This window comes from Aulonocara stuartgranti, assembly GCF_965226115.1.
Source record: "Aulonocara stuartgranti genome assembly, chromosome: 16".
Taxonomy (NCBI): Eukaryota; Metazoa; Chordata; class Actinopteri; order Cichliformes; family Cichlidae; genus Aulonocara; species Aulonocara stuartgranti.
Window position 1 is genome coordinate 24,559,237 of NC_138952.1, and position 26,516 is coordinate 24,585,752.

General features: G+C 40.5%; 2 protein-coding genes across 4 annotated transcripts in view; one reads left to right on the forward strand and one right to left on the reverse strand.

Annotated features, from left to right (window-relative positions):
- Positions 1–250: 250 nt before the first annotated feature.
- On the forward strand, positions 251–25,816 carry itga4 (integrin alpha 4). Of its 3 annotated transcripts, none has more exons than XM_082507305.1 (29): positions 251–642; positions 2,087–2,272; positions 2,688–2,806; positions 3,032–3,132; positions 4,414–4,546; positions 5,882–5,949; positions 6,251–6,386; positions 11,767–11,852; positions 11,992–12,054; positions 12,132–12,272; positions 12,549–12,654; positions 14,819–14,913; positions 15,780–15,870; positions 15,954–15,999; positions 16,262–16,416; positions 17,495–17,649; positions 17,773–17,925; positions 18,600–18,676; positions 19,018–19,159; positions 19,977–20,078; positions 20,383–20,459; positions 20,703–20,792; positions 20,973–21,060; positions 22,661–22,768; positions 22,931–23,056; positions 23,151–23,276; positions 23,359–23,457; positions 23,568–23,687; positions 23,886–25,816. In XM_082507305.1, exons 2-29 carry the CDS (start codon positions 2,100–2,102, stop codon positions 23,985–23,987), a joined length of 3,078 nt encoding a protein of 1,025 aa, XP_082363431.1. In that variant the 5' UTR covers positions 251–642; positions 2,087–2,099; the 3' UTR covers positions 23,988–25,816. The 3 variants fall into 3 exon arrangements, with proteins under 3 accessions (XP_082363431.1, XP_082363430.1, XP_082363432.1); XM_082507304.1 differs by having other exon boundaries at positions 251–619; XM_082507306.1 differs by lacking the exon at positions 23,886–25,816 and having other exon boundaries at positions 251–619; positions 23,359–23,368; positions 23,439–23,457; positions 23,568–23,680.
- Positions 25,817–25,820: 4 nt separating this feature from the next.
- The window catches only part of cerkl (CERK like autophagy regulator), a 33,417-nt gene continuing 32,721 nt past the window's right edge, over positions 25,821–26,516 (reverse strand). The window contains exon 14 of the mRNA XM_082507310.1: positions 25,821–26,481. Within this exon, the coding sequence (XP_082363436.1) occupies positions 26,403–26,481 (79 nt within the window). The 3' untranslated portion in view covers positions 25,821–26,402. The remainder of the gene's footprint in view (positions 26,482–26,516) is intronic.

Here is a 26,516-nt window from a genome sequence, read left to right on the forward strand (position 1 = left end):
TAAAGGAGTTTTTTAAACTTTAGAGCCACGACTGCTGTGTTTTCTGTCTTCACACTTTAAGAGAAGGACTTCTCATATTTGTTGTTTCTGAATATTTCCTGCGCGCATTGCACGGTTCAGACAGTCACATTAGATCAACGCTAACTTCATTCACACTTCAGTGACAACTGAAGACGAAACGACTCTAACACACTCACACACCGCGCGCGCTCAGGCGTGGCTTAGAAGAAGAAACACCGTTGCACACGCACGCGCGCAAATAGAGAGGGGAGGGTCTCCGCGCGCTCATCTCTCAGTTTCATTGACTCCATGTGAAACTCTGCTCAGCTCAAGTTTTCACTCTGTTTTCTGTTTTTAACATTCAAACTCTCTCGTCTTAGTTCTTCTTTCGTACTGCACGTGTTTGCCCGAATAAGAACACACAAGTCTCGTGCGAAGCCGGTCCACGCACGAGACTCTTTAGGAGACTTGGGGAGCAACAGGAGGATTTACGCACGAGCGAGACCCGCGGGGAATAATAAAGTGGATTTAACGGAGACGTCTTTCACGCGCTGCGGTTCTCCTGAGTCTGTCAGCCCCTGGACCTGTCTGACCCGGGATAACAGCTGTCTGACCCGGGGTAGGCTTTCTGCTGTCTGAGCGGTACAGTAAGCGAAATGTGGACCGTTTATACAGTGAATGACTGATAGAGCTGATGAAGAATCAAACAATGCTGAGGAGTCAGGCTGAAAAAAATATTTCTTTGTTAACGGTTCAATGAGTCTGTAAATAAACTGGTAATAATGGCAGCAGTCGGTAAAGTCATAACTCTTCATATGACCCAAAAGTTTGGGGGTCCTCGACATTGGAAACTTGACAACAGTGTGTTTGAATGTCTGGGACCATTACTTATAGTTTTTAACTAGCTGTTATTAAGCTCATGTTTATTTAGAAAAGCGTAACTTTGTACTTTACTCTGTAAGAGCAACCACAGCCCAGCATGATTCAAACAGGCTAAAATAAGCAAATTAAGATGAATAAACAAATCCAGAGAAACAAAAGCACAATGAAAAATAGATTTTGCAGTTTTCCAATTTTGGAAAATCGACTTGATTGAATTTTTTTGTTCACTTTTAGACAGGAAGAAAGATTGGCTGCACTCTCACTCACTCTTTCTCCTGCTGTATAGATTAGGAAACAGCCAGATGACAGTTAGTTGAGCTTTGCATATGGGCTGGAAGCAGGGGGAAACTCATAGCCAGAGCAGACAGCAGAAACACTTAGATTTTTTGCACTGATGGAAAAGTAGATGTAACTTTTCTTTAATTTAACCTGAACAAATTAAGTGATTTCCTCTGCTTTCAGTCTGTGGTTGGATATAAGCAACCACTTGCTGTGGTTTTTTATAAAACCAGACACCAGAGTACTTTACAAGGGTGTGTCTCCTAAGTAACTCTGAGACTGTCTGACAGTAGATATGTATCAGCATGGGGGTTTTTTTTGGTTTAATCATCCGGTTATCTCATGTCTAGACTCAGTGAAACATTTAAACATCAAAAACTCATCCTTTAATTAGAGTGCATTTTGTTATTTACATATGCCAAAACTCAGGCTGACATACTTAGCGTGCTAATAGTCTGTGTACTGTGGTGTTAAGTAAAGTGATGCATGCTCGAATTAAACATACTTTGTTCTCATCTAAGGTATTGATTGATTAACTGCTCATGAATTAAGTAAATTGAAGCTGATTTTATTATTTTTTTTAATACATTTTCTGTTATTTGTTGGGAAATTACAACAACAAACAAGTCATTTGAAGTGAGTGAGAGGATGAACCTGTGCAATTTCCCCTTTTTTCAATAAAGTCCAGTTAAATGAATTACTGATGTCCTACAGTGGAAACGCTGGTAATAACCTCACACTTGTGGAATGCCACATTTTGGGCAATCGTCACATAAATCCCACTCAGACACAACTAAACTGTGAAAAGAAAAATCTGGGAAAAATCTAAAGGAAACTTTAAAGATTTGCTTCAATGACCAACTGTGTAGCGATAAAATGTAAATTGCCGCACTCATTCAGCATAACCTCTGTTTTCTTCTCGCAGTTTGCCCTCCATCATGAAGGTCTCCGCGGCCAGTGTGTCTGCACTGGTCATGGTCTTAGTTCAGACCCTGGTTCCTCCTGCTGCAGGATACAGTCTGGATCAGGACCACAGTCTGGAGTTTAAAGGCCCGCCTTCCTCCATGTTCGGATACTCAGTCCTGCTGTATCGCCACAACACGGAGAGCTGGTCTGGATCACTACTAGTATTCACATTATTGGTCTACTAACAACTCACCAGCCCCCTCCAACCCTAACCCTGACTTTTGATCTGTTTATCTACTACTGATTGTCCACTGATGTGCCGTTGCTCATCGTAAACTACATTTCAAAGAATGCTACATGCTAGTACCTCACTCATGCAGTTTAAATTGTAAAATAACTCACAGCTGTTTTTACAGTCTTATTCTAATTGATTTAATTGCCATAGTAACGCTCCGTAAGCTGCCATCTTCACACAGTATCACTTTGTGTGTGTGTGCCCACACCAGTTAGCCAGTTCTTGCCAATGAGAGCAGCTCTTTGATGCTTCACACACAGATGCGATTTAGATACTTGAGACAAAGACAAAACCAGTGCTAAATGCCTCTCTTTCCCTCTTTTAGGTTAGTAGTTGGAGCGCCAGTCGCAAACACATCCTCCGATCATTCAGTGTCTCCAGGAGCTGTTCTCCGCTGCAGCATCGCTGCTGCTGGACCCCGGAAATGCCACCACATGACTGCTGGTGTGTGTTTTTGTCAGCCTTTGCGTTTAGTCTTTTCCCCCTGCGTTACTCCAGCTGTTGATGGAGATGAAACTCAGATGAGAGATGCAAGTTCAGCCAAAACATCCTTTATTGTGCTAGTGTTATAAACACATATATTTAATAAGTCTGGATGTACTGTAGATGCTATATAAGGTGAGTGAAGGTGATATGCTGACAGTCAACCACGTATCCATGTGTATGCAGATGTGTCTTGGTGTGGAAAGACGTGTGAAGCCGAGCAAGATCACCAGTGGATGGGAGTCAGTTTATCCAGACAACCTGAAAAGGAAGGGGGACACATCCTGGTAACGCACACACACTCTCTGTGCTACTTAGGTTTTTCCCCCATGTTATTGATGCTCAATGAGCGACACTAAACACGTTTTTCTTAGTTTTATCATCTTCGTTGGTTCAGCATTTTCCTCAACATGATCGTTGTTGTGACTTTGGTGTTCTTGGTGGACTTTCTGAAACACCATTTGGACATAAAACACGTGGCCTGTGGCAGTTCTGTCAGACAAACCTCGAGTTTTAACAAAATGCTGTTCACCATTCTGGGTGAAGAGTGGTTTTTACAGTGTGGCTGTTCAGAAAGGCTGTAAACTTTTGGTATTTCCAGTGAGGTAGGGCAGCATGCCATAAAACAGACACCATCTAAAAGACTGCAAATGCCAGCAGATAAGAGTTCGCAGTGCTTAACATTTCAGGGCTAGCGATGGTTGGTGGTGTGCTTTGAAGGCATGGTGCACATCATATAATTATATAAAAAAGGTATTTTTTAACAATTTTTATGGAAATCCCTTTTAGTGCTGGTTATGTAAAATAACTTCGCTGTATCATTCAGCATTTCAGAGGAGCCATTGTGCTGTTAGGTTTGTTTGATGCTGGGAAAGTGGTAGGTAGTCAGACTAGATTAGTAACATTACCAATGATGTCCACAATTCAGCGCTCACTGAGCTATTAGCAGATCCTGCACACTTAGGGATGTGTCTCTTTTTTATTATAGTGACAAATGAATATCCTTTGCACTCCCTGTTTTACTCTATTATGATTCACAACATGAAGCAAAAAGAGGGAGTTAGAGAACTCAGAGAAACTAATCCAAGGTGCAGGGTCACTGTAGAGAAACCGTCAACGCACGTTAGAACAGTATCATAAACAAACTCAGAGGTTATGGACTCTTATTTTTTTAAACAAAAATCCATTTTACATCCAGCTTTATGACAAAGAGTCAGCAGTCATTAAACAGCAGGTCAGTCACTTAGAAAGCCTGAAACATTTGCACAACAGACAGCAACATTTGAAAAGCCTGAAGGCATTTCTGTTACACACAATGGAGGCAGTGATGTGATTGAGAAAGTATTTACAGCACCAAATGTCTCCTCACTGTGATCGTCTGTGTAGCACAGGGGGGGAAAGAAGCAAAGAAACATACAGGAAAATGATAATGTTCAACACACACACACACACAGTTTTTGTTACAGTGACTTAGGTCATGGGAACAACAACACTTTGCTGCCAACGTGTGACTTAGTAATGAGTGCATGTCACATGTTGTTTGTGTGTGTGTGTTTGTGTGTTTTCAGGCCTGTGGTCACCGCTGGAAGAATGTCTTCTACTCAAAGAAAGATGGTCAGAACAACAAGCTTCCAAATGGGGTGTGTTATCGTTTTGGCAGCGACATGAAAACTTACAAGGCTATGACCCCCTGTTACAGAGGTACACACACACGCACACATGCTGCTCTAATGGTTACACTTATTCCTCTCTTCCTACTAGAGAGAACAACTTTTTGACCTAGCAACCTTTTGTAGAACAGGGTAAAGAACTACAAATTACATGATGTCAATAAAGGTCACAAACATACAGTTGTCATAGTAAAACGAAACTCACCTGCTGACATTTCTGTGGTTTTACATATCAGGACATAATACAAATAAAGTGGCACGTCTTAAAATTACACAGTGATATTAATTATTTAACAGCTATTAAGTCAAAACAGACACAGTCCTGATTTTATAGGAATTCAGAAGGTAATTAAGAGCCAGATGCATCAGACGTCGGCAGTTTGCTGGTCTGGAGCTTTGAGGTGTGTGTTAACACAATGCTCAGGAGAAAAGACATCACAATGATTTTAGAGAAGCTGCCCATCAGTCAGGGAAGGGTTCATTTATTATTACACTGAGAGAGTTTATTCACAAGTGGAAAACATTCATGACAGCTGTCAGACTTCCCAGGAGTGGACGTTCCAGCAAATGCACTCCAAGGTCAGACTGTGCAATGCTCAAAGAAATTACAAAAAACACCAAGAGCTACATGTCAGACTATGCAGGCCTCAGTTAGTATGTTAAAAGTTCATAACAGTGCAATTAAAAAAAGACTGAACAAGGATGACTTATTTGGAGGGAGAGAAAATGGGACAGTGCTGAGTTTGGCAAAAACAAACAGCATTTCAGCCCAAACACGTCGTAGGAGTATTCTAGAGTCAAACGTGTGGACCTCTGTCCTATATTTAAAGCCTGTACCAAACTGGATCATGTAGTGTCCCAAACGCAACAGAAATCTGCAGCTTCATGGCTGACAGAGGAGAAGAATCATAGTGTTACAATATCCAAATGTTCAAACCTCAAGCCGACTGAAACGCTGTAGCAGGACTTTAAGAGAGCTGTGCATGAACAGCCGCCCCAAACCTCAATGAAGGGAAACATCTTATAAAGCAGAGTGAGACAAAAAGACTCATGAAGTCTTTTTTACTTAGTTTTTCACACACTGCTTCTGCATTTTGTCTTCATTTTTTGTTAAATAAGTAATGTGACAGTCCAGTATGTTGTGTTATTGTACATCTCAGGTTATACGTACCCAATTTTAACATCTGGTAAGGACTATTTTTTATTTTGCTTGTTATTTTTAAATAATGTCCTGATATGTAAAACCATGACCGTGACTGTAGCGATATGAATGTGTGTGCATGTGAAACCAGCAGCTGTTCAGCTGCAGAGGGATTTATTCGTTTGTTCACCTTCACCTTTTGACATGCCTGTGTGTCTCCTACAGACCACCAAAGGAAGTTTGGGGAGGATTATGGATCATGTCAGGCGGGTATTTCCAACTTCCTGACAGAGGTTAGTAACATAAGCAACACGCTTTGTTAAAATCGTGTCATCCCCGTTTCCTCTTGCAGACTGAATGTGGTCCATCCATGTTTTAAAAAGCCATCTGCTCTCCTCTTGCTGCTCCTCAGGCTATGAAAATGTATAAATTCAAGTTTTTTTAAAAAAAAAGAGCAAAACTGTGACATGATCAAATCAGAAGTACAATTTTAAAGCAACATATGTAAGAGTCAATCTAAGATATTCAGCTATACATATAATGCAGCTTAAATAAAGTCATCACATTATAATATAGAGGCTCTCTCTTTCTCAGGATCTGGTCATCATGGGGGCACCAGGGACATCTTACTGGACTGGTTCAGTTCTGGTCTATAACAGCACCAGCGGGAAGATTTCAGCCTACCTCGATAATGACAACACTGAAGCCGTCAAATTTGGAAGCTACCTGGGTACGTAGTCCACGCGGCCCTCCACCAGCACTGCTGATGTTAGCCCGCTTCCAGAATACAGCTGTTACCTACCGGTGTTGTGCTTTCACCACAAGCCTCATCAGAGAGAGTCGGTCTGTGCTTCTGTCCCTTCCTTTAAACACAATTCTCCTTCTGCGGCTTGGATTGACAAAATGTGAAGGTGAAGCTCTTTGATTGCTGTTCACTCACATGCTGTAGCCACCATGTGGGGGTAAAAAGTCTCACGCCCAAAAGGAGATTCACTGACAGGTGTTCACATAAAGCTGATGTTGGTCAGAAGACTACCTTAGTTCCTGTTCATGCAAACATTTCCTGCCACTTCACACCAACGCCGCTGAACACCGGGATTCATTCCTTGCTGTGAGACTCAAACAAAGGAAATGTTCTGTGCTTTGTTAAATATAGTCTGATCTGGTCTATAAGAGACAAACCTATACAGATTTAAGGATAAGTTTTAAATAAAAAAAAGCAAGAAGAAGCAGCTTCCAGGATATGCTATCACTAGTACAGCTGCTCATGGCTATGCTGTGTGCTGTGGAGACATCATAACAGGTCACACAGAGGTAGCACTTTTTCTGTCTGTGAATATGATACTCACCTTAGTTTCACTTCAGTGTCCAACTTAATTTTAGTTACAGCTACTGTCATAGATTTCCTTCCATCATTTATGGAGCTTTCACAGAGACGTGAATAATAGAAACAAAAACATTGAGAAGACTCTATCTGGTCATTATTTTACTGTACCTGTTAAAATGATTCCTCCTTACTACCAATAAGAAAACACCATTAAATTAAACTAACAATTAAAGCATTTTTGGCTTTAAGAGAGAGGAACACTGGCTTTTTCTCTTTCTCTTGTGAGATCTGAAGTTGGTGTAAACAGCTTTAGCAAAGGAAGTGGCCAAACAGCAAAAGCTGATTAAAACACAAACCGTAGTTTAGTGTGAGTTCACTTAACCTGCACATTCATTAAAATGTCGAACTAGCTTTGCTAAAGTCAATAAAAGTATTCCAGGTGGAAGTTAAATTTGGAAATGTAAGTAAGTTGATATAAACAGACTTTATGCGTTCAGTATTTTGCTTCCCGGGAGAACCAAGTTTAAGCTTTGTTAAGTATTTGGGGACAAACACGTAGCTTTGGTTTCAACGTCATCTGGTTATATGCGTTTTGGGCCCTATATATATATATATATATATATATATATATATATATATATATATATATATATATATATATATATTAGGGGTGCAATGATACACAAAATTCACGGTTCGGTTCGATACTTTGGTGTCACGGTTCGATATTTTTTCGATACAAAAAAATGTTCATGCCTTTTTAATTTGTCATTTATTAAAATTATAAATATATATTTTAACTCAAAAGTACAGTTTTTAAATTTAACCCTAACCCTTGTGCGTGTTTTTTATTTTGACAGCGAATGCGCACCTGCGGACCACTTATGTGCAGCCCTGGTTATTTAGCTCGTCATATTGCAGCCACAGAAATTCTTTTGTCCATGAAACCATAAAGCTGCACTTTCTTTTTGCCTTATAGTCTGATTTGTCATAACTTTTCCGTTTTGTGGTAAGCTTTTCTTTGGCTGTCACTTCTTCACCCTGACCTGTCTTATTTGGCTCAGCAGAACTAAAATATATATCTGTCTGTGAAGGTTCTCAGTCATCCAGGTCATCGTAGTCAAATATAAATCCTGCTGCTTTTACACACGCACTCACATAAGCTCAGCGATTCTCTGCGCGATCAACCTCTCACATGTTTAAGCTGCGGGAGATTTCACTTGTCATGTTTGCATAGTAAGCTAACGATTAATAAGACGATGTCAGAGGAATTGGTGCACAAATTATCATCACTCACAGATCAGTGCTGTCGCTCTCTATACACAGTTCGCGCGATTGCAAAGTGAAAGCAAAAAAAACAAGCGCAAATTCAAACGCGATTTCAATATGTCACATATTGACAGTGGCTCACCGATGCCAATGACATAATTACCCAGCTACATTTCTGAAAGAATGCAAAAGCATTGACATATATTTTTCCTACAATAGCCCGACAGGCAGGGAAGAGATAGATTTTGGTAGCCCGACTGAAAAAATCGCTAGCCCCAGGACGTCGGGCTAGCGATATTGCGAGCCCTGTATCTGATTGAGGAATCACTCATCTTTGGAAAAGAGAGTTTATTACAGAGAAATGGCTCTTTCCAAAATAAAAGCTATACTATCCGCTTCTTCTGGGCTATATTCTCAGCAGCATATTAAACATATATAAGGAGAATCATGTGCTAACAGCTGTCTAAATGACTCAGCTAAAGTTAGTAGCATGCTTGTTGTTTTTGTCTTTGCACTAGGATGATGTCGGCGTAAATGTGCAGTCATATTCGTTGTGTTCCCACTAGTGCTTTCAGGTTAATCTCGTTGAAATGACCTTAACGCCACAACACAGCAAATCTCCGTTAACGAGCTACCCCTGATAGCCCCGTGCATGGGGCACGTTAACGAGTTAACTGCGCTAACACACTAGTTCCCACCCATGTAATTGAGCATTGCATGTCACATCCAACATACTGTTTTACTTTAGTCCATGACTCGCTTACCTTCAGGGTCATACGTCACATGAAAACCAAAATAATTCCAAACGCCAGATCTGAATGAGGGTGGGGGAGGTCCATGTTGCAAGAAGAGCTTAACTTCTGTCTCGCTAGCTTGCCCTGCGCTCTTCCTTCTGACGATGCTGTCTGTGTTGAGCGCTCAGTGAATCTGCGTTTGACTACTCCGCCTAGGCTGCACTGTCGACCCTAGGCGGAGTAGTCGAACGCAGATTCACTGAGCGCTCAACACAGACAGCATCGTCAGAAGGAAAGTTGATAAAATAAATTACAAATTTTGTATTGTTCGATAGATATGCGTACCGAACCGAAAGCACTGTATCGAACGGTTCAATATCAATACGAATATCGTTGCACCCCTAATATATATATATATATATATATATATATATATATATACAGTGTGCTCTCATCCTCATAATCATAAACGACAGAGATAACCACGCTGTCGCCACCCATTGGTTTGCAGAGTCTCGTTTTAAAGTCTTGATTTTGCATTTTGGCGCTAAATTATCGGCACGCCACGTTATCTGACTTAAAGCAAACATTGTCACTGCTGATAGCTGCAGGAACTAAAAAAAGCTCACGGCTTCACAGTGAACATGTTTTTGGAGAAACTGAGAACTTGCCCTGTGGAGTTTTCTTGTATAAAAAAAGTGTGCATAGCCCAAACGTTATTTTATTTATTGATTGTTCTTTATTGTAAAATATTTGCAAAGCAAATTTAAAGTCTAATTATTACATTGATGTTGGCTTAATAACTTGAGTGCCTTTGCTGGTAGACTCCTCCTTTTGTTTGTGCCTCTTAGATCAGCAGACTTATCCAAAAACATTGGCAGGAATACGTGTCATGACACCTGCATGTACACATTTACATCCCGTGTTGATGCATTGTTTTGCACTTTGTAGCATCATTCCTGTATGGCACAGACATGTATGGTTAGTTTATCTTGTTATTCTGAATATGTGCCTTATACCGCCGAATCACTATACTTTATTAATCCTTGAGCAATTTAGGTGTGTATATAGTCTGATGACGAAAACTTAAACACACACACACTCGCACACAAGATTATATACAAATATACAATATAAGTTACGCATGTTGAAACTGACAGGTGAAACAACTGAAAACGGAGATCATAACATCGCATTTGCATTTGCAGGGGGTGATTAGATGAACATAGTAAATACAAAAATCAAAGGAACTGAGATCTATATATTTTTCTAATAACATATAGATCTTAATCTGTAAGGATGTTGGTGCAGATTGGCCCATGTGTTAAGGAGGATAAAGGGTACATATAGACATGGCATAAGTCATATTTATTCGTGTTTTCATTTAAGAAACCAAGAGAAAAAACTTCGAAAAAACTATACGAACGCATTTTAGCATATGCATCACCTCTCAGCGTTCATGAGAAACAGGAAGCCAAGCAGAGAGGTGCTATGTTCTGAAAACTGTAGGTGAAAGCATCTTCAAGGTTCTCACGGGACGTAAAAACCACAATTACCAGTGGTGAGGAGCTGCTGAAATGACAATTATACAAGCTCAGACTGCAAAATGGTTTCTTCTCACTTATGATGGGGGTAGAAACTTTACTGAGTTTTGTATTCAGGCCACTGGTGTATGTGGTTATGTGTGTGTGTGTGTGTACACAGGAAACAGTTTCAGGAACTTTTTTTTTTTTAAGCCTGTGGTTGTTTTTGACTTTTTCGTGTCTGTGCATTGCCACACACAAATGGTTTACCTCAGTATAGATCGACCACATGCCAAACCTGATCTGAAACCTTAACCAATAAATCTAATTTTCACCACTGCTGGTAAAATTGTGTCAACCAACAGACTAGTTTCTACCTTATTTTGCTGTTTCAGGTTGATGTACACTTTGTAAACAGTTTTTATACAGTGTTAATAATATGAATGACATAAGGATTTATTTATTTACACTGAGAAGCAGAAGATTAGCTTAGCATTTAAGTCTATAAATGGGGTAGGAACTAGCTGAGGTCTATTCACAAGTAAAAGAAATATCCAGTTTTCTCTAAAGATCCATACTGAAAACATTTTAGTCAGGAAGCACAGTATCTGGTAAAAGTTTTCAACTGGGAAGTCCAGCAGCCACCTGTGCGGTGGAAATACGTAACAACATAGGTTAGCTGTGAACACAGGCTTGTGCCAAATGAATGAGCAGAGCTCTAATGGTTCCTTCCCTGCTTCACAAGACATTTCCTGAATCGGTTGCTCTAGAATCACTTACCAAGTGAATGTGTACTTGTACAAGTGTACTTGTGAATTATGTGACATGCCTGCATACTCGTGTGGATCCTTGTGCCCACAGCTACGCCTCAGTCATGTGAAAAGTCATGCCTTGAGGCGACTTTTGTTGTGATTTGGCGCTATATAAATAAAATTGAATTGAATTGAATTGAATTGAAAAAGCGCCACACTGTGCAAATAGCAGTTTAAGTAAAAGGACAGAATTGTTATTATCAGGCAGAGTATGACAAACATAAGAATATCAACATTTTTTAAACTTAGTGGAGTATTAATATTAAAGTAAACTTCACCCAGGCACTCTCTCTCTGTGTTAGCCCTGTGTCAGACTGGTGACCTGTAGCTGGGATAGGCTCTAGCCCCACCGCGACTCTGATAAGGATAAGCAGATGAGAATGAATGGAAACTTTACCCAAATTAAAGTTTACCTAAATTAATCATGTGCCATGCTGTTGTTCAGGCTATTCTGTTGGAGCTGGTCACTTCCTGAGTCCTGCAAGTGTGGAGGTGGTGGGTGGAGCTCCACAATACAATCAGAAGGGAAAGGTAAGACCTACCTGACTTGCAAGGGCTGCACCGCCAGCCTTCGGCGCATCTTTGGTGCAGTGATGTAAAGATTTCTTAATTGTGTTATGTACAGCAGATGTGATGTTAAATTCAGTGACTGTGTGTATACACTGTGCAGGTCTTCATCTTTACAGTAGACAACAGTGTGCTACAGATTGTCGCCCAAGTCTCTGGAAAAGAGGTATGAAGCTCCTTAGCATTAATGCTCCCCATTCAAAGCAACCGCCTGCTTAGCACTTAGCTCATGTCTTTGTGTAGCTGGGATCCTACTTCGGCTCCAGTGTTTGTGCGGTGGACCTAAATGCCGATGGATTGTCAGACCTGTTGGTCGGTGCTCCGATGGCAACGGGCAACGTGAGAGAAGAAGGGAGAGTCCACGTGTACATCAACCAGGGGCAGGTAGGCAGGAACACTGAGCATGGTATTATTTTACTGTGATGCTCTGATGTGTTGATTGTTTCTGCTGTCGATCCTAATTTCACAGTTCCATACATCCATGTATAACGAGTAAAACTTTCCCTGAAGAGATGAAAACATCTGATTTATGTGACGCTATGAGGACGGGTCTTTGTGAATTAAAAATAAAAGAACCTGATCGTGAACACAGACTTTATTTTCTTTCTTTCTTTAAACTTTCTGAGATGACCTGTTAACGTGTCCTGTGTCCTTTCTCAGGCAAAGCTAGAGGAGCAGTTTCAGTTGACTGGCAGCAACGCCTACGCCGCCCGATTTGGAGAGAGCATCGCAGACCTGGGAGACCTGGATGACGATGGTTACCCTGGTAGGGATCACACGCCGACTGATCTAGAAGTTGTTGTTTTTTTTTTTATTGGAGCAAGCTTTGGTATACACAACACTGCTGATACTACTACAACCAGAAGTACTGAATATGTGACAGTTAATGCTAGAAGTTTATAAAATCTTCCTTCTTATGCTTCTGAAGACTACTTCTCCTATAAATACTTTTAGTATTAAAAATACATTAAAGGAAATATATATACCAGTAAAAATAAAGATAAATCCTGATGGCAGTACTATTGCAAAATGTAAATATCCCCTTAACTGTCTTAGTGCAAAAAACGTGAAGTCTAAGTAACTGTTGCTTCAGATACTACTAGTCCCACTGCTAATATTACTGCTGGTGAACCTGCCTGCAAGTACTATAACTATTCCTAGTACTACAAATAACAGAAGATTTTGTACTGCAAATAAGTACTATACTTAAACGACTCCTGCTTTTACTGTTTCTGCTCTAGCTACTGCTAACAGCACATGCTCTGCCGTTGCTTCAGTAGCTGTCACAGTAGCACAAAAACCCACAGTGAGCAGCTGTGGGTTCACTTGTGTGCTCCAGGGCACCTTGAGAGTGGTAATTAGAGAGCTGCTCTCTTTACTTTCTGCACAGATCTACTGCATTAGAACAAACATTAGAAATGCTACTACATTACTTAACTGGCTGTTGAGCTACATAACAGAAAAACATGCATGTAGTGATGATGTATTTTAGGTGCCTTACAAGCCAACCAACTACTTGAGACTTCCTGATAAGTAACACAACGCCCTAACACATACATCAAGACCCCTACCTTCTGTGTGTTTGTGTGTGTCTGTGTGTGTGTTTGTACGTGTGTGTGTTTGTGAGAGGGGTGGAGGGTGTTATTATGTTCATTAAACGTTAATGACATACTGTTGTTGCTCTGTAACTGAACATGCCCTCTAATCTGCCACAGCTAGATAAAAGGGTGTGTGTGTACCCATGGTCTGGGGACACACTGTATCTGTTCACTAACACACACACACACACTCACACGGTGGACCCACCTAACTTTTGGAGAAAAAAGGAAAAGTTATAGTCATGAAATTTTACTATGAAGACTGATTTCAAGTTTAGCGTTACAGTAAACTTGGAAATATTGTAAGGCAAGAAATAAATGTAAATCAGTGTGCTGATGGCTGAAACAATGGAAGTATCTCTGACTGCATTAGTGTGTCCATGACCTCAATATTTTAAGGATACTTTAGTTAAATATTAAAAGACCATACTAGTGTTTACTCATGTTTATATACTCTTGCATACTTTTATCCATCTGAAAAAACAAGAAAGGACAAAAATTACCCTGTGAATTTAAAAATTAGTTTGTTAAAACGTGTGAAAATTTTATGTAAAAAGTCACAAGAACCAACGACTACTTTGAAGAAAAGAAATCAAAGATGAGGTTAGGCTGAAACAGTGCTGTGAAAAACAATTTGTCCCATCCTAAAGATAACCAGAGTAAATACAAATGCAGATTTTAAAATATGGTTCATTTCACAGCCTGACAACGATCGGTTACATGCAGGAAGTCCAGCTCTGGTTAAACCAAACCCAAAAAGTACAAAACGAGGCTTTTTGGAGTGGCCAAGCCAAAATCTGGACTCAAATCTGATTGAGATGCTTTGGCTGTTCGTGCTTCAAAACCCTGCAGTGTATTCTGAATAAATCTGACACTTTGAGGTTCTGCAAAGAAGAGTGGATCGAAATTCCTCCACATTGATGTGAAAGACTCATTGCCAATTGCTTGACTGCAGTTCTTGCTGCCAAGGGTGGCACACCCAGTTATAAGGCTTAGGGAGCAATTACTTGTTCACATAAAGTAAGTTTGGATAAATTTTTTCCTTTATTAAATTAAATCATAATTTATGTTAAAAACAAACTATATTTTAGGTTTATTCAGGTTTTCTCTGACTAATATTACAATCTCTTTGATGATCTGAAAAAGTTAAGTACAAAAGTGTAAAAATAAAAAAGACAGAAATCAGGAAGGGGATGAACACTTTTTCATGGCACTGTAGGTTGGTGACAAGTGAAAACAAGAATCCTTTCAAGTATATAAATACAAAATTGTGTGTGTGTGTGTGTGTGTGTGTGTGTGTGTGTGTGTGTGTGTGTGTGTGTGTGTGTATAGATGTGGTGATTGGTGCTCCACATGAAGACGACCTTAAAGGAGCTGTGTACATCTACAACGGCAGAAAAGAGGGCATCTCATCAACTCCATCCCAGGTACAAACTGAGCAAAAACCTCCAGGGCTGAAAAAAAGAAAAACTGCAGGTTCTCAAATGAAACAAGATATGAATGTCCCAATTTTACAACAGAAGTAAACATGTTTTCAGCTTGGTACAAAACAAGGTTTTGTTCTCTAAATGTAATTCCCCCAAGATGTATCTGGGCAAATTGTTATATAACTCACCTGTTTAATTTAGAGAATAACGTGTATGTGGGGGACTTACCTGTCTTTAAGTGACAGGCAAGGGCTATAATGAGGATGACGTGCAGGTAAAAATGTCACTTACTTACTTTTTACTTACCAGTGCAATAACACGTCTAACAAAAATGCAAAATCTGACCTGATCCCCTTGCAGTCATAGCTCAAAGAGAGATTCATAAATAATTAAATACAATAGATAAAAAAATAGAAGAGAAAAGTAGCACAGATCCAAGAGTTAAAGCTATGAATTTGGACAAATCAAACCAAGACAAATGATCTATTCTTTCTTTAAGACTGAGATCAGTAAAAAATCAGAACAGATATTAACAGAATAATAACCAGTGTGGGAGTTATACTAATGATAAATCCCCCCAAAGTATAAGAATATTACGAGACATTTTTTGGCCTTTTTAATAGCACAGAGGAGAATAGACGGGAAAACAGACACAGAAATGGATTAGGGGAAGAAATGCAGCAAAGAGCCACTGGCTGCTATATTTGGCCTTTTGGCATACTTGCCTGCACATGCTTACATTAGTACTTATATCCTCCTGTGCTTTTAAGTAATATCATTACACCAGCTTTCATGGTATATATGGTTCATATATAAATACAGGCCATTTACCATTTACCATGGTATACCTACCATTGTGCTTTCAGAGGATTACTGGATCCACCCTTGGCCATGACCTCAGGATGTTCGGGCAGTCGCTGAGCTCTGGCATTGACATTGACGATAACGGTTACAAGGGTAAACAATTCTGTGCCAAAACTTCTGCCATATTTGTTTCATTAGATCGTTTTAAGCAGGCTGAACCCGCTCTGTCTCTGCAGATGTGGCAGTTGGTGCGTTCCTTTCTGACTCAGCCGTGGTTCTCAGGTAAGTCGTCACTGAAGCTTCCTGTTGAAACTTTACCCAAAAAGACTCCATCTGTAGTTACCGTCTTCTCATAGTAGTGAACAGGAATGTTTTTTTAATGTATGTAGTGTGCAAGAGAACCAAAAGTGTCCCAACATCTGTGGAAAATAAGGTGAAAATAACAAAATCCTCCTGCTTTATTTGTTTTCAGTTGTTTTCAGTGATTCATAAACCCCAGTCTGCATGCTGTGATAATTTCTCTGACTGTGTGCTTGTGCTGCAGGACCCGTCCAGTGATTCAAGTGAACGCGTCTTTGATCCTGCCGGAGCAGATCGACGATCGGATGGCGCTGTGCCGAGAGCTCAAGCATCCAGCTCCCTGCTTTAACGTTACCATCTGCTTCAGTGTCCAGTCCAGACATTTCAGGGGGCACATAGGTACTGCCCTAATTGCACCTCTTTAGTGTATTATCTGTTAATTTATAAAATTTAAAAGCTACCTATGTTTAAAAGTAAACACCAATCAAGCACATCATTAGAGTCAGTGACAGCAGGTGGATGTTACTCACCGAAACACTCCACAGCAGCAACCGTCCCCAGTGGCACCCAAAGCCTAAGCAGAGAAATCCAAATGTCCCCTCTCCCCAGCCACCTCCCCCAGCTCATCCAGGGAAACGTCGAGGGTTTCCCAGCCCAGCTGAGAGATATAAACTGTACATTAATCTCTGGCTCTCTTCCGCAGCGTGTCTTTAGTCCCCACACCCCCAACTGGTCACAGCAAATGCTTGCCACACCCTGAGCCTGGTTCTACTGGAGGTTTCTTCCTGTTAAAAAGGATTTTTTCCTTCCCACTGTCGCCAAGTGCATCTGATAGCTGGAGTTTTCTCTTTATTATTGTAGAGTCTTTACCTTACAGTTTTTAAATTAATAATTGTGCAGCATGCCCTAGGGCTACCCCTGGGCCTCCTCCTGGAAGAACATGCCTGCAACACCTCTCCCGGGAGGCGCTGAGGAGGCCTCTTAGTCAAATGTCCAATCCACCTCAACTGCCTCCTTTCAGTGTGGAGGAGAAGCAGCTCTACTCTGAGCCACTGTCGAGTGCCTGAATTCCTGACCTTATCTTTAAGGGAGAGGCCAGTCTCATTTTCGTCACGTCTCCTTCACTGTGCAGCCCTTGTGACCATTGGTGAGGGTGGGGACATAGATTAACTGGTAAATTGACAGCTTTGCTTTTCCACTCATCTGAACATCTCATAAAAGAATGTAGTGGTCAGCTTTATGTAATCGGTCAGCCAAAGCTGCAGAGTCACACTCCTACTGTCCTTATCGTAAAATACATAAATGCAACCTTCCAGCCGTTTTCTCTTTCTCCCTCTATCCTCTTCTACAACAGCAATGTGCCTAATTGCAGTTTCAGTGCTGGGATTGGATGATAGCTTCTCCAAATGGCAACATTTGTTTTGCATAAAGTGTACAGCCTGATTTTTGAAGGTTGTTTCTCTCTTCTCTTTTTCAGATCTTCAATATAATCTGACCTCTGACCTCCTCCATAAACCGTCCTTCCCACCTCGGTTCTATTTCCACGGTAACGGATCGTCCAATATCACAAATGAGCGTGTACGAGCACGACAGGGGCATCTCACTTGTGTGGCCCATGTGGCTTACCAAAGGGTAATATACTCACCCACTGTCTATTTTGGTCATATTAACATATGATGCACTGATTGGATTAACAGCAGTGATGCTAAAATGTTCATCTTTCCTCCTCTGAACCCTTTTTCTTTCCTCCAACAGAAAGATGTGAGGGACATTTTTACTCCGGTTCAGTTTGTGGTTTCTTACAGTCTCAGGGAGACAAACAGCCGCAGAGCCTCTTCCACATCCTTCCCTCCGTTAAAACCCATTCTGCAGCGGAGCGCAGGACACCGCAACACCATCACCAGCCAGGTATCAAGCTAACGTACAAAGACCCAGCAAATAACAGCTAGAACAGCCCATCATGCACACAGTAATCAATATCTATATTTATAAATCTGCTCTAAATAAAAATGAAAAATTTCTACTTGCAGTTACAACACAATGAATTAGCTTAATCAGCTATAAAAGCATAGACGCATAGGTTTAGCATACTGCTAAACTAACACATTAAGCCATCTGCAAATTATTATTTTTTATCTTTGTTCGACCTTTGTGTATCAACAAACTTTGTGTATCGCCTATCCAGATGTGCTTTCAGCTGCATCTCAGCACATTAACACCCTCCTGCTGTGTGCGTCCCCCACATGTTGCTCACACTCATAAAGCAGTGCAGGAACAGTTTACAAGTAGGAATTCACAGGTGGAGTTAGTCATCAGAGGGTTTTTATTGAACCTCTCAAGTTGTTTGATGTTATTTGTCAGTGCGCCCCAGGGCAGCTGTGGCTACAATGTAGCTTGCCGTCACCAGTGTGTGAATGTGTGAATGACTGAATGTAGTGTAAAGCGCTTTGGGGTCCTTAAGGACTGAGTAAAGCGCTATACAAATGCAGGCCATTTACCATTTATCACTGAAGTAACACGATCGAAATGTTTATTTATTCTCACGGCTGCTGCTAACCCGCTGCTTCTTTTCTTTCTCTCAGACTCGTTTTGCTCGTTCCTGCTCCCTGGTGAACTGTTCGACAAACATGCAGCTGTCAGCTCATCTAGTGCTCCCACAGTAAGATCTCTCACACACACACACTGCAGGGAGCTGTGTGTGAATGACAAAAAAAAACAACAACAGGGAAACAACCGGAATATACGTGAAAAAAAAGGAAGAAAAAAGGATATCAAGTTGTTGTGTTTGCATATTTTTGTGTAGAGAATGAATGTGTGCTGTATGCTGTTGTAATTAGTAAGTGCCAGAGTTGCTGGTTATATTCAGCTTCACACTTTGGGCTCCTGAGATCAAACTGTAAAAATCTGCAAGTTAAAACCAAAAAAGAAATCAAAAGTATTTCAACAGTAGAGAAAGTTTGATTCTGAGCGATGCTTGTTGTTTGTCGTGTTTGTCTTCAGTCAGCAGGAGTACTTTGCGCTGGGATCCGGGCAGACTATCATGTTGAAAGCCTCACTGCTGAACTCTGGAGATGACGCCTTCCTGCCACGACTGACGCTACGGTTGCCCAGCAACATCCACTACATTAAAGTACTGCAAAATGTGAGTCAGACTTTCAGATACCCTCTCTACTTTTAAGATTTGGCTTAAATGTTTCCTTTTTAACAAAGCTTATAGTAAGGGCTGGATCAGGTGACCCTGAATACTCCCTTAGTTAAATTCCAATAGGTTTAGGGAGGGGTTCCCATAATGCACCAAGTGTTTTTCTTTACACACCTCACCTCTCTCACTCTTTATGTGTTTATACACAATTTTGCATCGGTTACTAATTTTAATCTCTTATGCCTGGTTTCTTCCTGTTAAAGGGGAGTTTTTCCTTCCCACTGTCGCCAAGTCTGATTTCTTGTTCTGATTGTTCGGTTTTCTCTCTATTACTGTAGGGTCTTTACCTCACAAAGAGCCTTGAGGCAACCATTGTTGTGATTTGAAGCTATATAAATAAAACTAAACTGAATCAATAGATAAAATGGTGTGTAGCTTGTGTGTTTCAGGGTCATTTTCAGGGCTGTTTTTAGGGCAGAAAAACATACCTACCGTCATGTATGTACTCCTAAATGGTCCTGGCTGAGTAAGCTGCCAGAGGTGGATGCTGATTGGGTAAAATGAGAAAAAAGTGCCATCATTCTTAGAAAAACAGAACTCTATTTGAGAACCTACATGAAGATGAACAGCAGACTGCTGCTCTCTTAGATAGTGTCATCAGCAACCATAGGCAGATACAATGGACAGCAGTATGTTTCATGGCTGGTCTTACAGTTAAAACTGCTGTGTAAACAGGTAGTCACACAACTGTTAAATGATCATTGTCAAAATTATAATACATAACAAAACCAAAACAAGTCTGCTTCTCTTCAACCAGGAGGACAATGTGGTCAGATGTGATGTCACACAGGAAGTCAACGCTACAACAGTGGGTGTTGACTGCAGTGTGACCAGCTTCCTCCTTCCAGCGCACACCCAGGTAAGCCCGAGCTAATTGGAGGTAATCACACACTGATCACTTACTAAAATTATGAGGAACCTGAATGTCGTACTCCAGCCAGCTATTATGGGTCCTCAACTTCCTGTGGTCCACATATCAAAGGTCAAAGCGGGTTCTTGTGCTTTCAGTTCTCTATTTTTCCTCGACTTATCTGTTTAAAATATTGCAAAACGATCTGGTGAAACGGACCGCAGCTGAGTAGAGATTCCTGTATTGTGTAAAAAAGTTCTAGCAGCAAAAATCATAAAGAAGGAAGATGTTAAGTAATGTTTTTTTCTTGTAGCTGAATATCAGCTTTCTGTTGGATGTCAACCAGAACAGCACACCTGGACAAAACCTCATTCACGTCAACACCAGCAGGTAAATCTCCTCCGCTCACCTCATCATTTTTCTGAGGTGAGTGGGCACCTCACCTATGACAGTAAAGCAAACAAATGTATGAAGATAAAGTGTTATTGAAAAAGGAGTATGCAGAATGCAGGTTAATGTGAACATTTAAGAAGAAGAAGAAACAATAATGAATATGAAATAGCTTTATAGACTTTTAAACCTTGAATCAAACCATCAGGGAGTAAAAATATGTGAAATTTATTTTCTCTGCAGTGATAACTATGAGAGGAGGGAATATCTCCATGACAACTCCATCAGCCTCACCCTTCCTCTCAAATATGGAGTCAATGTGAACATCCACGGGTGAGCTCACCTTGTTGTGCATTACTATTATTTGCTTTGTCAAAGGCTTTTTTGGGGTGTTTTTTTTAACCATGTCAGTGAAATTCATGTGAACAACATTTTTTCCTCAGAGTGCAGAAATAAAGGATATCTTTAACTCCGGAGAACTAATCCCAATGCTTTCTGTCTGCCTGTTTACAGTTTTGTGACTCCCTCCTCTTTTGAAGTTAGAGATGAAGACTTGATTTCCACTAACTGCTATTCAGAAAGCTTCAATTACACATACAAGGTAGGTCAGCCTGATTCAGAGGGTTGTTTTTTTTTTCATATGTGATCAGACAGGATGCAAACACACTTCTGGATGCTTTAAATACCAAACAAGCAAAACAGTAACAGATGGAGCTCATTGAGGTTAAATTTAACATTTGACTTTGGTAGACTTGTACACATTTGCAGACAGTTTGATTTATGTGTATGTCTGCCTGTATGTATGTTATAGTAATACTAAAAATATTGAGTGTGTTCTGTTAAAACACGTCACTGAGCTGAGGCAGTATAACATTATAATACGATATTTTCCAATTTTTTTCCATTTTATCCTGATTAAACAACAGAGAGCACATAAATGATACTGTTTATGTCAAAATTTGATTTTGTGACCAGGACAATAAAAAGCTACTTTCGGCTGCTCCCATATTCACAAGGGATCGTCACACAGTGCAGCTCTGTGTATTTGATTTAGGCAGATTTTTAATGCCGGATCTTCTCGTGAGAGCAAACAATGATCTTTTTTTAAGCAAATTTAAACCACTACACCATGACAAGCTTTATTGCTGATCACAAACGCAAAGTTTAAAGAGAACTAGAAAAATTTGCATTTCCTGCAAAAATGCTGTGTGGATGCTGTAACGCTGAAGCTGTCTGCTAAAAATAGCCGAAAAAGCTGAAAAGTAGCAAAACATTGTAATAACTTTGCAGAAGCATAAGAACTTAGCAAAAATGTAATTACTTAGCAGAACTGCAATAACGTAAAGAAAACATAATATTGGCAGAAATACAATAACATAGCAGAACTTAGCAGAAATATTGTAAATATTATATAGATAAATATATTTTAAAAAACTATATAAATATGACATATTATATGTGTACTGGCAGCACGGTGGCATAATGGTTAGCACTGATGCCAAGAAGAAGAGCAAGAAGGTCCTGAGTTTGACTCCACCATCTCCACCCACACACACACACAACCCTGATAAGCGGAAAAGGATGGATGGACTTATGTACTGAGTTTATGAAGAGTTAGATGTGTCAAGGTGGGATGTTGTGACACACAGAAGTGTCACAACATTAGTTGCATGACCAAACTTATTTATTTAAGAATGTAGGTCAGCAAATGAGGAAACACAGAGATCGCGGTGCGAGTTCTGTGTGTCACGGCACTTTCAACAGCATATAGTCAAAGAAAATGGAATAGAAGAATGACTAGTTTGGCCAAAATAAAAAATATATGCAGCTGTCCAAAAATACAATTTCATATGTGAAGCTAAAACTTCACAGCAAGTCCAATTTCATCAACACTGGTTGGAGAGTTTAGGAAAGTGGTCATCTGTAAGTTGGTCATTTCTGGTTTCAATTAGGAACCTTTGGTCTTAGTAGTAGTAGCACATCATAAAACTGGAGCCAATCAACAATTTTTTAGCAACTCTTTAAAGGGAAGTGTTCAGAACCAAACAGGAAGTTGTTGCTATGTTTGTGCTCATTTGGTTTACTTTCACTGGTGCGCACACATCAAAAGGTGAAAAAGCGCAAGGTAAATAAACAGGGCTCTTGATATGAACACGTCCTTGCCTTAGAGAGTCTCAGCATCTTGTTCCATCTCCTTGCAGGTGTTAAACTCCGGTCCCAGCAGGTCAGTCGACACTGTGGTTGAAATTGCGCTGCCGAAGATCCTCACACCTTACCGTCACAGGCTGTTGCAAGTGGTCGATTGGCAGGTACATCAACACAAACATCGGCAGTGGGTTTGACACTTAGGTTCTGTGTGATTTCTCATGTGTCATGGCTGGAATTGAGGTGAAACAAGCCAAGAGCGTGAGAAAAGTTATTCGTAAATGGCGACAGAACAGACCGTACTAACACATGAATTCTCTCTGCAGTCGTCTCAAGGCGTGTGTTACATCAGTGACACAACTGTTTCAGTCATCGACGACTGCAACGCCCCTCAAGCTTCCTTCATCAAACAACTCATCTTCTTCTTTTCGCCCACCTCCACCCGTAGAATGGTACTCAAACACAGACACACACACACATAAAATGTAGTCTCTCAGATATAGCTTATGCAAGGGTGCAAACTTTAATTTTGTTCTCTATGTTCAGTTTTGTGGCCGCACCGATAAGGCTTGTGAGTGGTTAGTGTGTCGCCTTGGTAATTTGGAGGCGGGGAGAGAGGTCACCATCCAACTGGAAGCCAACCTGAATCCTGCCGTACTACGGCAAGCTCCGGTAACACACTCGCACGCAGGCGACTGATTTCACTGCATTTTGCCAGAGTTTCTGGTCCCTGATGCCTTTCTCTGTGTCTCAGGGTCGCCATGGGATCATGATCCTGGAAAGCATGGCAGTGATGTCATCACCTAAACAAGATAATAACACCATCCTGATCCAGGATCATCCTGTAGCACAGGTAAAACTCCCCTGCAGCCAATCAGAACACACTGCTGTGTGATCCGAGAGTCTGGGCTTCACAGTTGCCGTGGTGCAGCAATGTTAAAGATGTATGTTGCACATTTCCAGGTATTGGTGGAAGCAGTTTTTACCCAGAAACCCTCAGCGATGGTGAAAATCTTCATTGTCGTTGTCAGTTTAGCCGTGGGGTTAACAATCCTGGCAGCTCTCATCTGGTGTCTGTGGAAGGTACTCAATTTTTGTCTTTCAACATAAACTCATTTTTGTGACAATTCTCCCAGCAATAACTGGTGTATTTTAACAATCTACCATCTTGTAAAATATCATGGCTCAGTTCTGCGGTACTGACCAACCACATTATGTTACAGTTTAATGTTTGCAGTTGATACACAGGCTTCACCTTTTCTTCTTCTCTTTGTCCGTCAGGCTGGATTCTTCAAGAGAGAATTACATCATAAGGAGGATGAGTTCAACAGAGACAGCTGGGACTTCGTTCCCAAGCACAGCAAAAGAGAAAGCACTACCTAACCCAGATTGTTCTCTCTGCCCGTGATCTGACCCCAAGGTGGAGTTCACATTGTACCTATGAAAGAGTGTTCATCATGCCTCGGTCTTACTGCAGCACTGTGAACGTCATCGGTCAGTGAAATCCGCCTACGCTCCGAGGGTTTGAGTCTAACACGTGACAGTGAACGCCTCCTGAATCTGACTGTGACCTTTTAAACTATTTTGCCGACATGCTTTCACAAAAAGGAACCAGAGAAATCCAAAGACCTGAAAGAAAAAAGACTGCAGCGTTCGATGGATAGAGGATTAATTAAAAGGGAAGTGAACCGGAAGTCATCAAATCTGAACCAATTGGAAAGCCTCGGAGCTTCCTGGGATTAATGACCTTCATTTTGACTCTTCTTTTTAGGAGAAAACAAAACAAAGAACATCACTTTCTATGATCTCAGGTGATTTAAACTTTGCCTCTGATTGGCTCGTAGCTCTGGGAAACCTTCCTTTTGTCTGTGTAACTTATTTTCTGAATTTTGTTCACCTGCTGACCAACACACACACACACACAAACACACAAAGAGCTAACTCACTGGCAGTGCTGCATCATTTGACGCCTGTGGCACACACTGGATGTCGTCCAGCTGGAGGAAGAAGGTGATGGCTGCTGGGATTTGCTGGTAACAGGGGTGATCACTCCGTTTTTTGGCTCCCACTATTTGTTTTGGGATGTGTCTCCTCTGCTTAAACCAGCAAATTTTTATGGCACAATCAGCTCATCTGATGCAAATCCACACATTTTTGTTTTGCACAAAGTTAGTTCACTGAGCCAGCAATGTTGACCACTGGCTGGATACTCCAACGTGGAGGACATGATCAGCTTATTAGCGCTATCTGTTTTTACCTACCCTTTTGCTTTTGCAAACTGCTTCACAATAGAGGAACCTGAGGGCAGTTTTGATGTAGGATTAATAGAAATTTCAGGGCAGAGGATTGAAAAATGAGCAGAATGCAGGATCTTTCTACAGTGAATCCTCCACTGTGCTGCCTCCTGGTGCTATGGTTCCTTAACCTTCCCGTGAGCCTGATTTCACACTTGTTTACAGTTTCTCTGACGCTTTGGAAGCCATTCAGGGAAGAAGAAAACAGGAAGCCATGCTGGTATGTGGAGGGAAAAACAATGAAAACAATGTACAGCCAGATCAGCACAAGTGCACCACGCAGGGCAGCTAGAAATGAGCATTTCTCCTCCACTCCTCCTCCTTTTGGGCCCAGGAGGGTCAAACACACAGAATCAAACATAATGAGGCATGAAGGCTCTTTTAATGTGGTAACAATCACAATGTGATGCCCATGAAAAAGTTTGTCCTGTGGGAGTTCTTTAAATTAAAATTAATACAAATAAAACAAGAGAGGAAAAAAACATAAACGTGATGCATTTTAAATAAAGCACATTTAAGGTTAACCACTCCTACCAGTGTGAGGTAGGTGGGAGGCCTAATGATCTTCTGAACAAACACATCACAAACACTAAGTAAACATGTTTGATGTGGTCAGTTTTCTCAGTCATACTTCCTAAAATTGACACCTGGGCTTTTTAAACTGATAACTTGTTGGTTCAAGTAATACATTAAAAAAAAAAAAGCATTGTGTTAACGGTCTCCATTTAGACTGTTCACTTAGCTGCTGCCCTCCACTCCGGTGTGTGTTTAATACAAATGCACCTCACAGATTCACACAGAGTGTTTTAATATTTTAATAAGTGACTTTGATGTTCTTATGTGAAGTTGTTCTGCACTGGAGAGTCTCACTGCTTTTAGCAACACTTTTCTATTAAAATAAAGGATTTTCTATTTAAACATCTTGATTTTTATACTTTATTCCAGTCGCAGTATGATTTGAGTCAAAATGAGAATCTACATGCATACATCAGGTCTGTTTTTGCTTCACCATCGTCTGCACAGATAGAAAAGTCACCTATTAATACCTTTATTCAAACATGAACCCTTTGGGAAGTGAAATAAACTGGATTTTGAACACAAATTAAACAAGTTTGTTCTCTGCCACAGAAACAAAAACTGGATGTAAAAAAGCAACATATGAAATTAAAGTCGCATGATCTGAGAGAAATGGGTAATGAAACTGTAGTAAATTGTAAACATTAAACCATTTTTATGTGCATTGGTCAGTTCTGCAGCTGATACATGAATAAAAATTACAAAATATTCACATTATACTTTGATAAAAAGAATATAAAATTAATACGGCTTTAAAGTAAAGGAGCTTTTTTATTTTATTTATTTTTCCTCTATGAATATATCGTTAAAATCATGGGCTGATGACCAAAGTTTCAAATTGTGAGTTCAGAGTCTGTACAAAGAGCACTGTTGAGTCATTTTGGTTACCGTGGTGAGTGTCACACAGATCAGCGCCCCCTTGTTGTTCTCAGATGCAGCTGCAGGAGACAGATGACTCGGCCTCTTCCACCTCCTCGCCGTACAGAGTGATGAGTCTTGGGTGGACTCTGAATGTACCACAAAGACATACAGAAACACAGAC

Coding starts and splice junctions, on each gene's coding strand:
- itga4 (XM_082507305.1), top strand. CDS start 2,100: ATGAAGGTCTCCGCGGCCAGTGTGTCTGCACTGGTCATGGTCTTAGTT. Junction 6,387..11,766: donor CAAATTTGGAAGCTACCTGG/GTACGTAGTCCA, acceptor GCTGTTGTTCAG/GCTATTCTGTTGGAGCTGGT. Junction 23,277..23,358: donor CCGTACTACGGCAAGCTCCG/GTAACACACTCG, acceptor TCTGTGTCTCAG/GGTCGCCATGGGATCATGAT.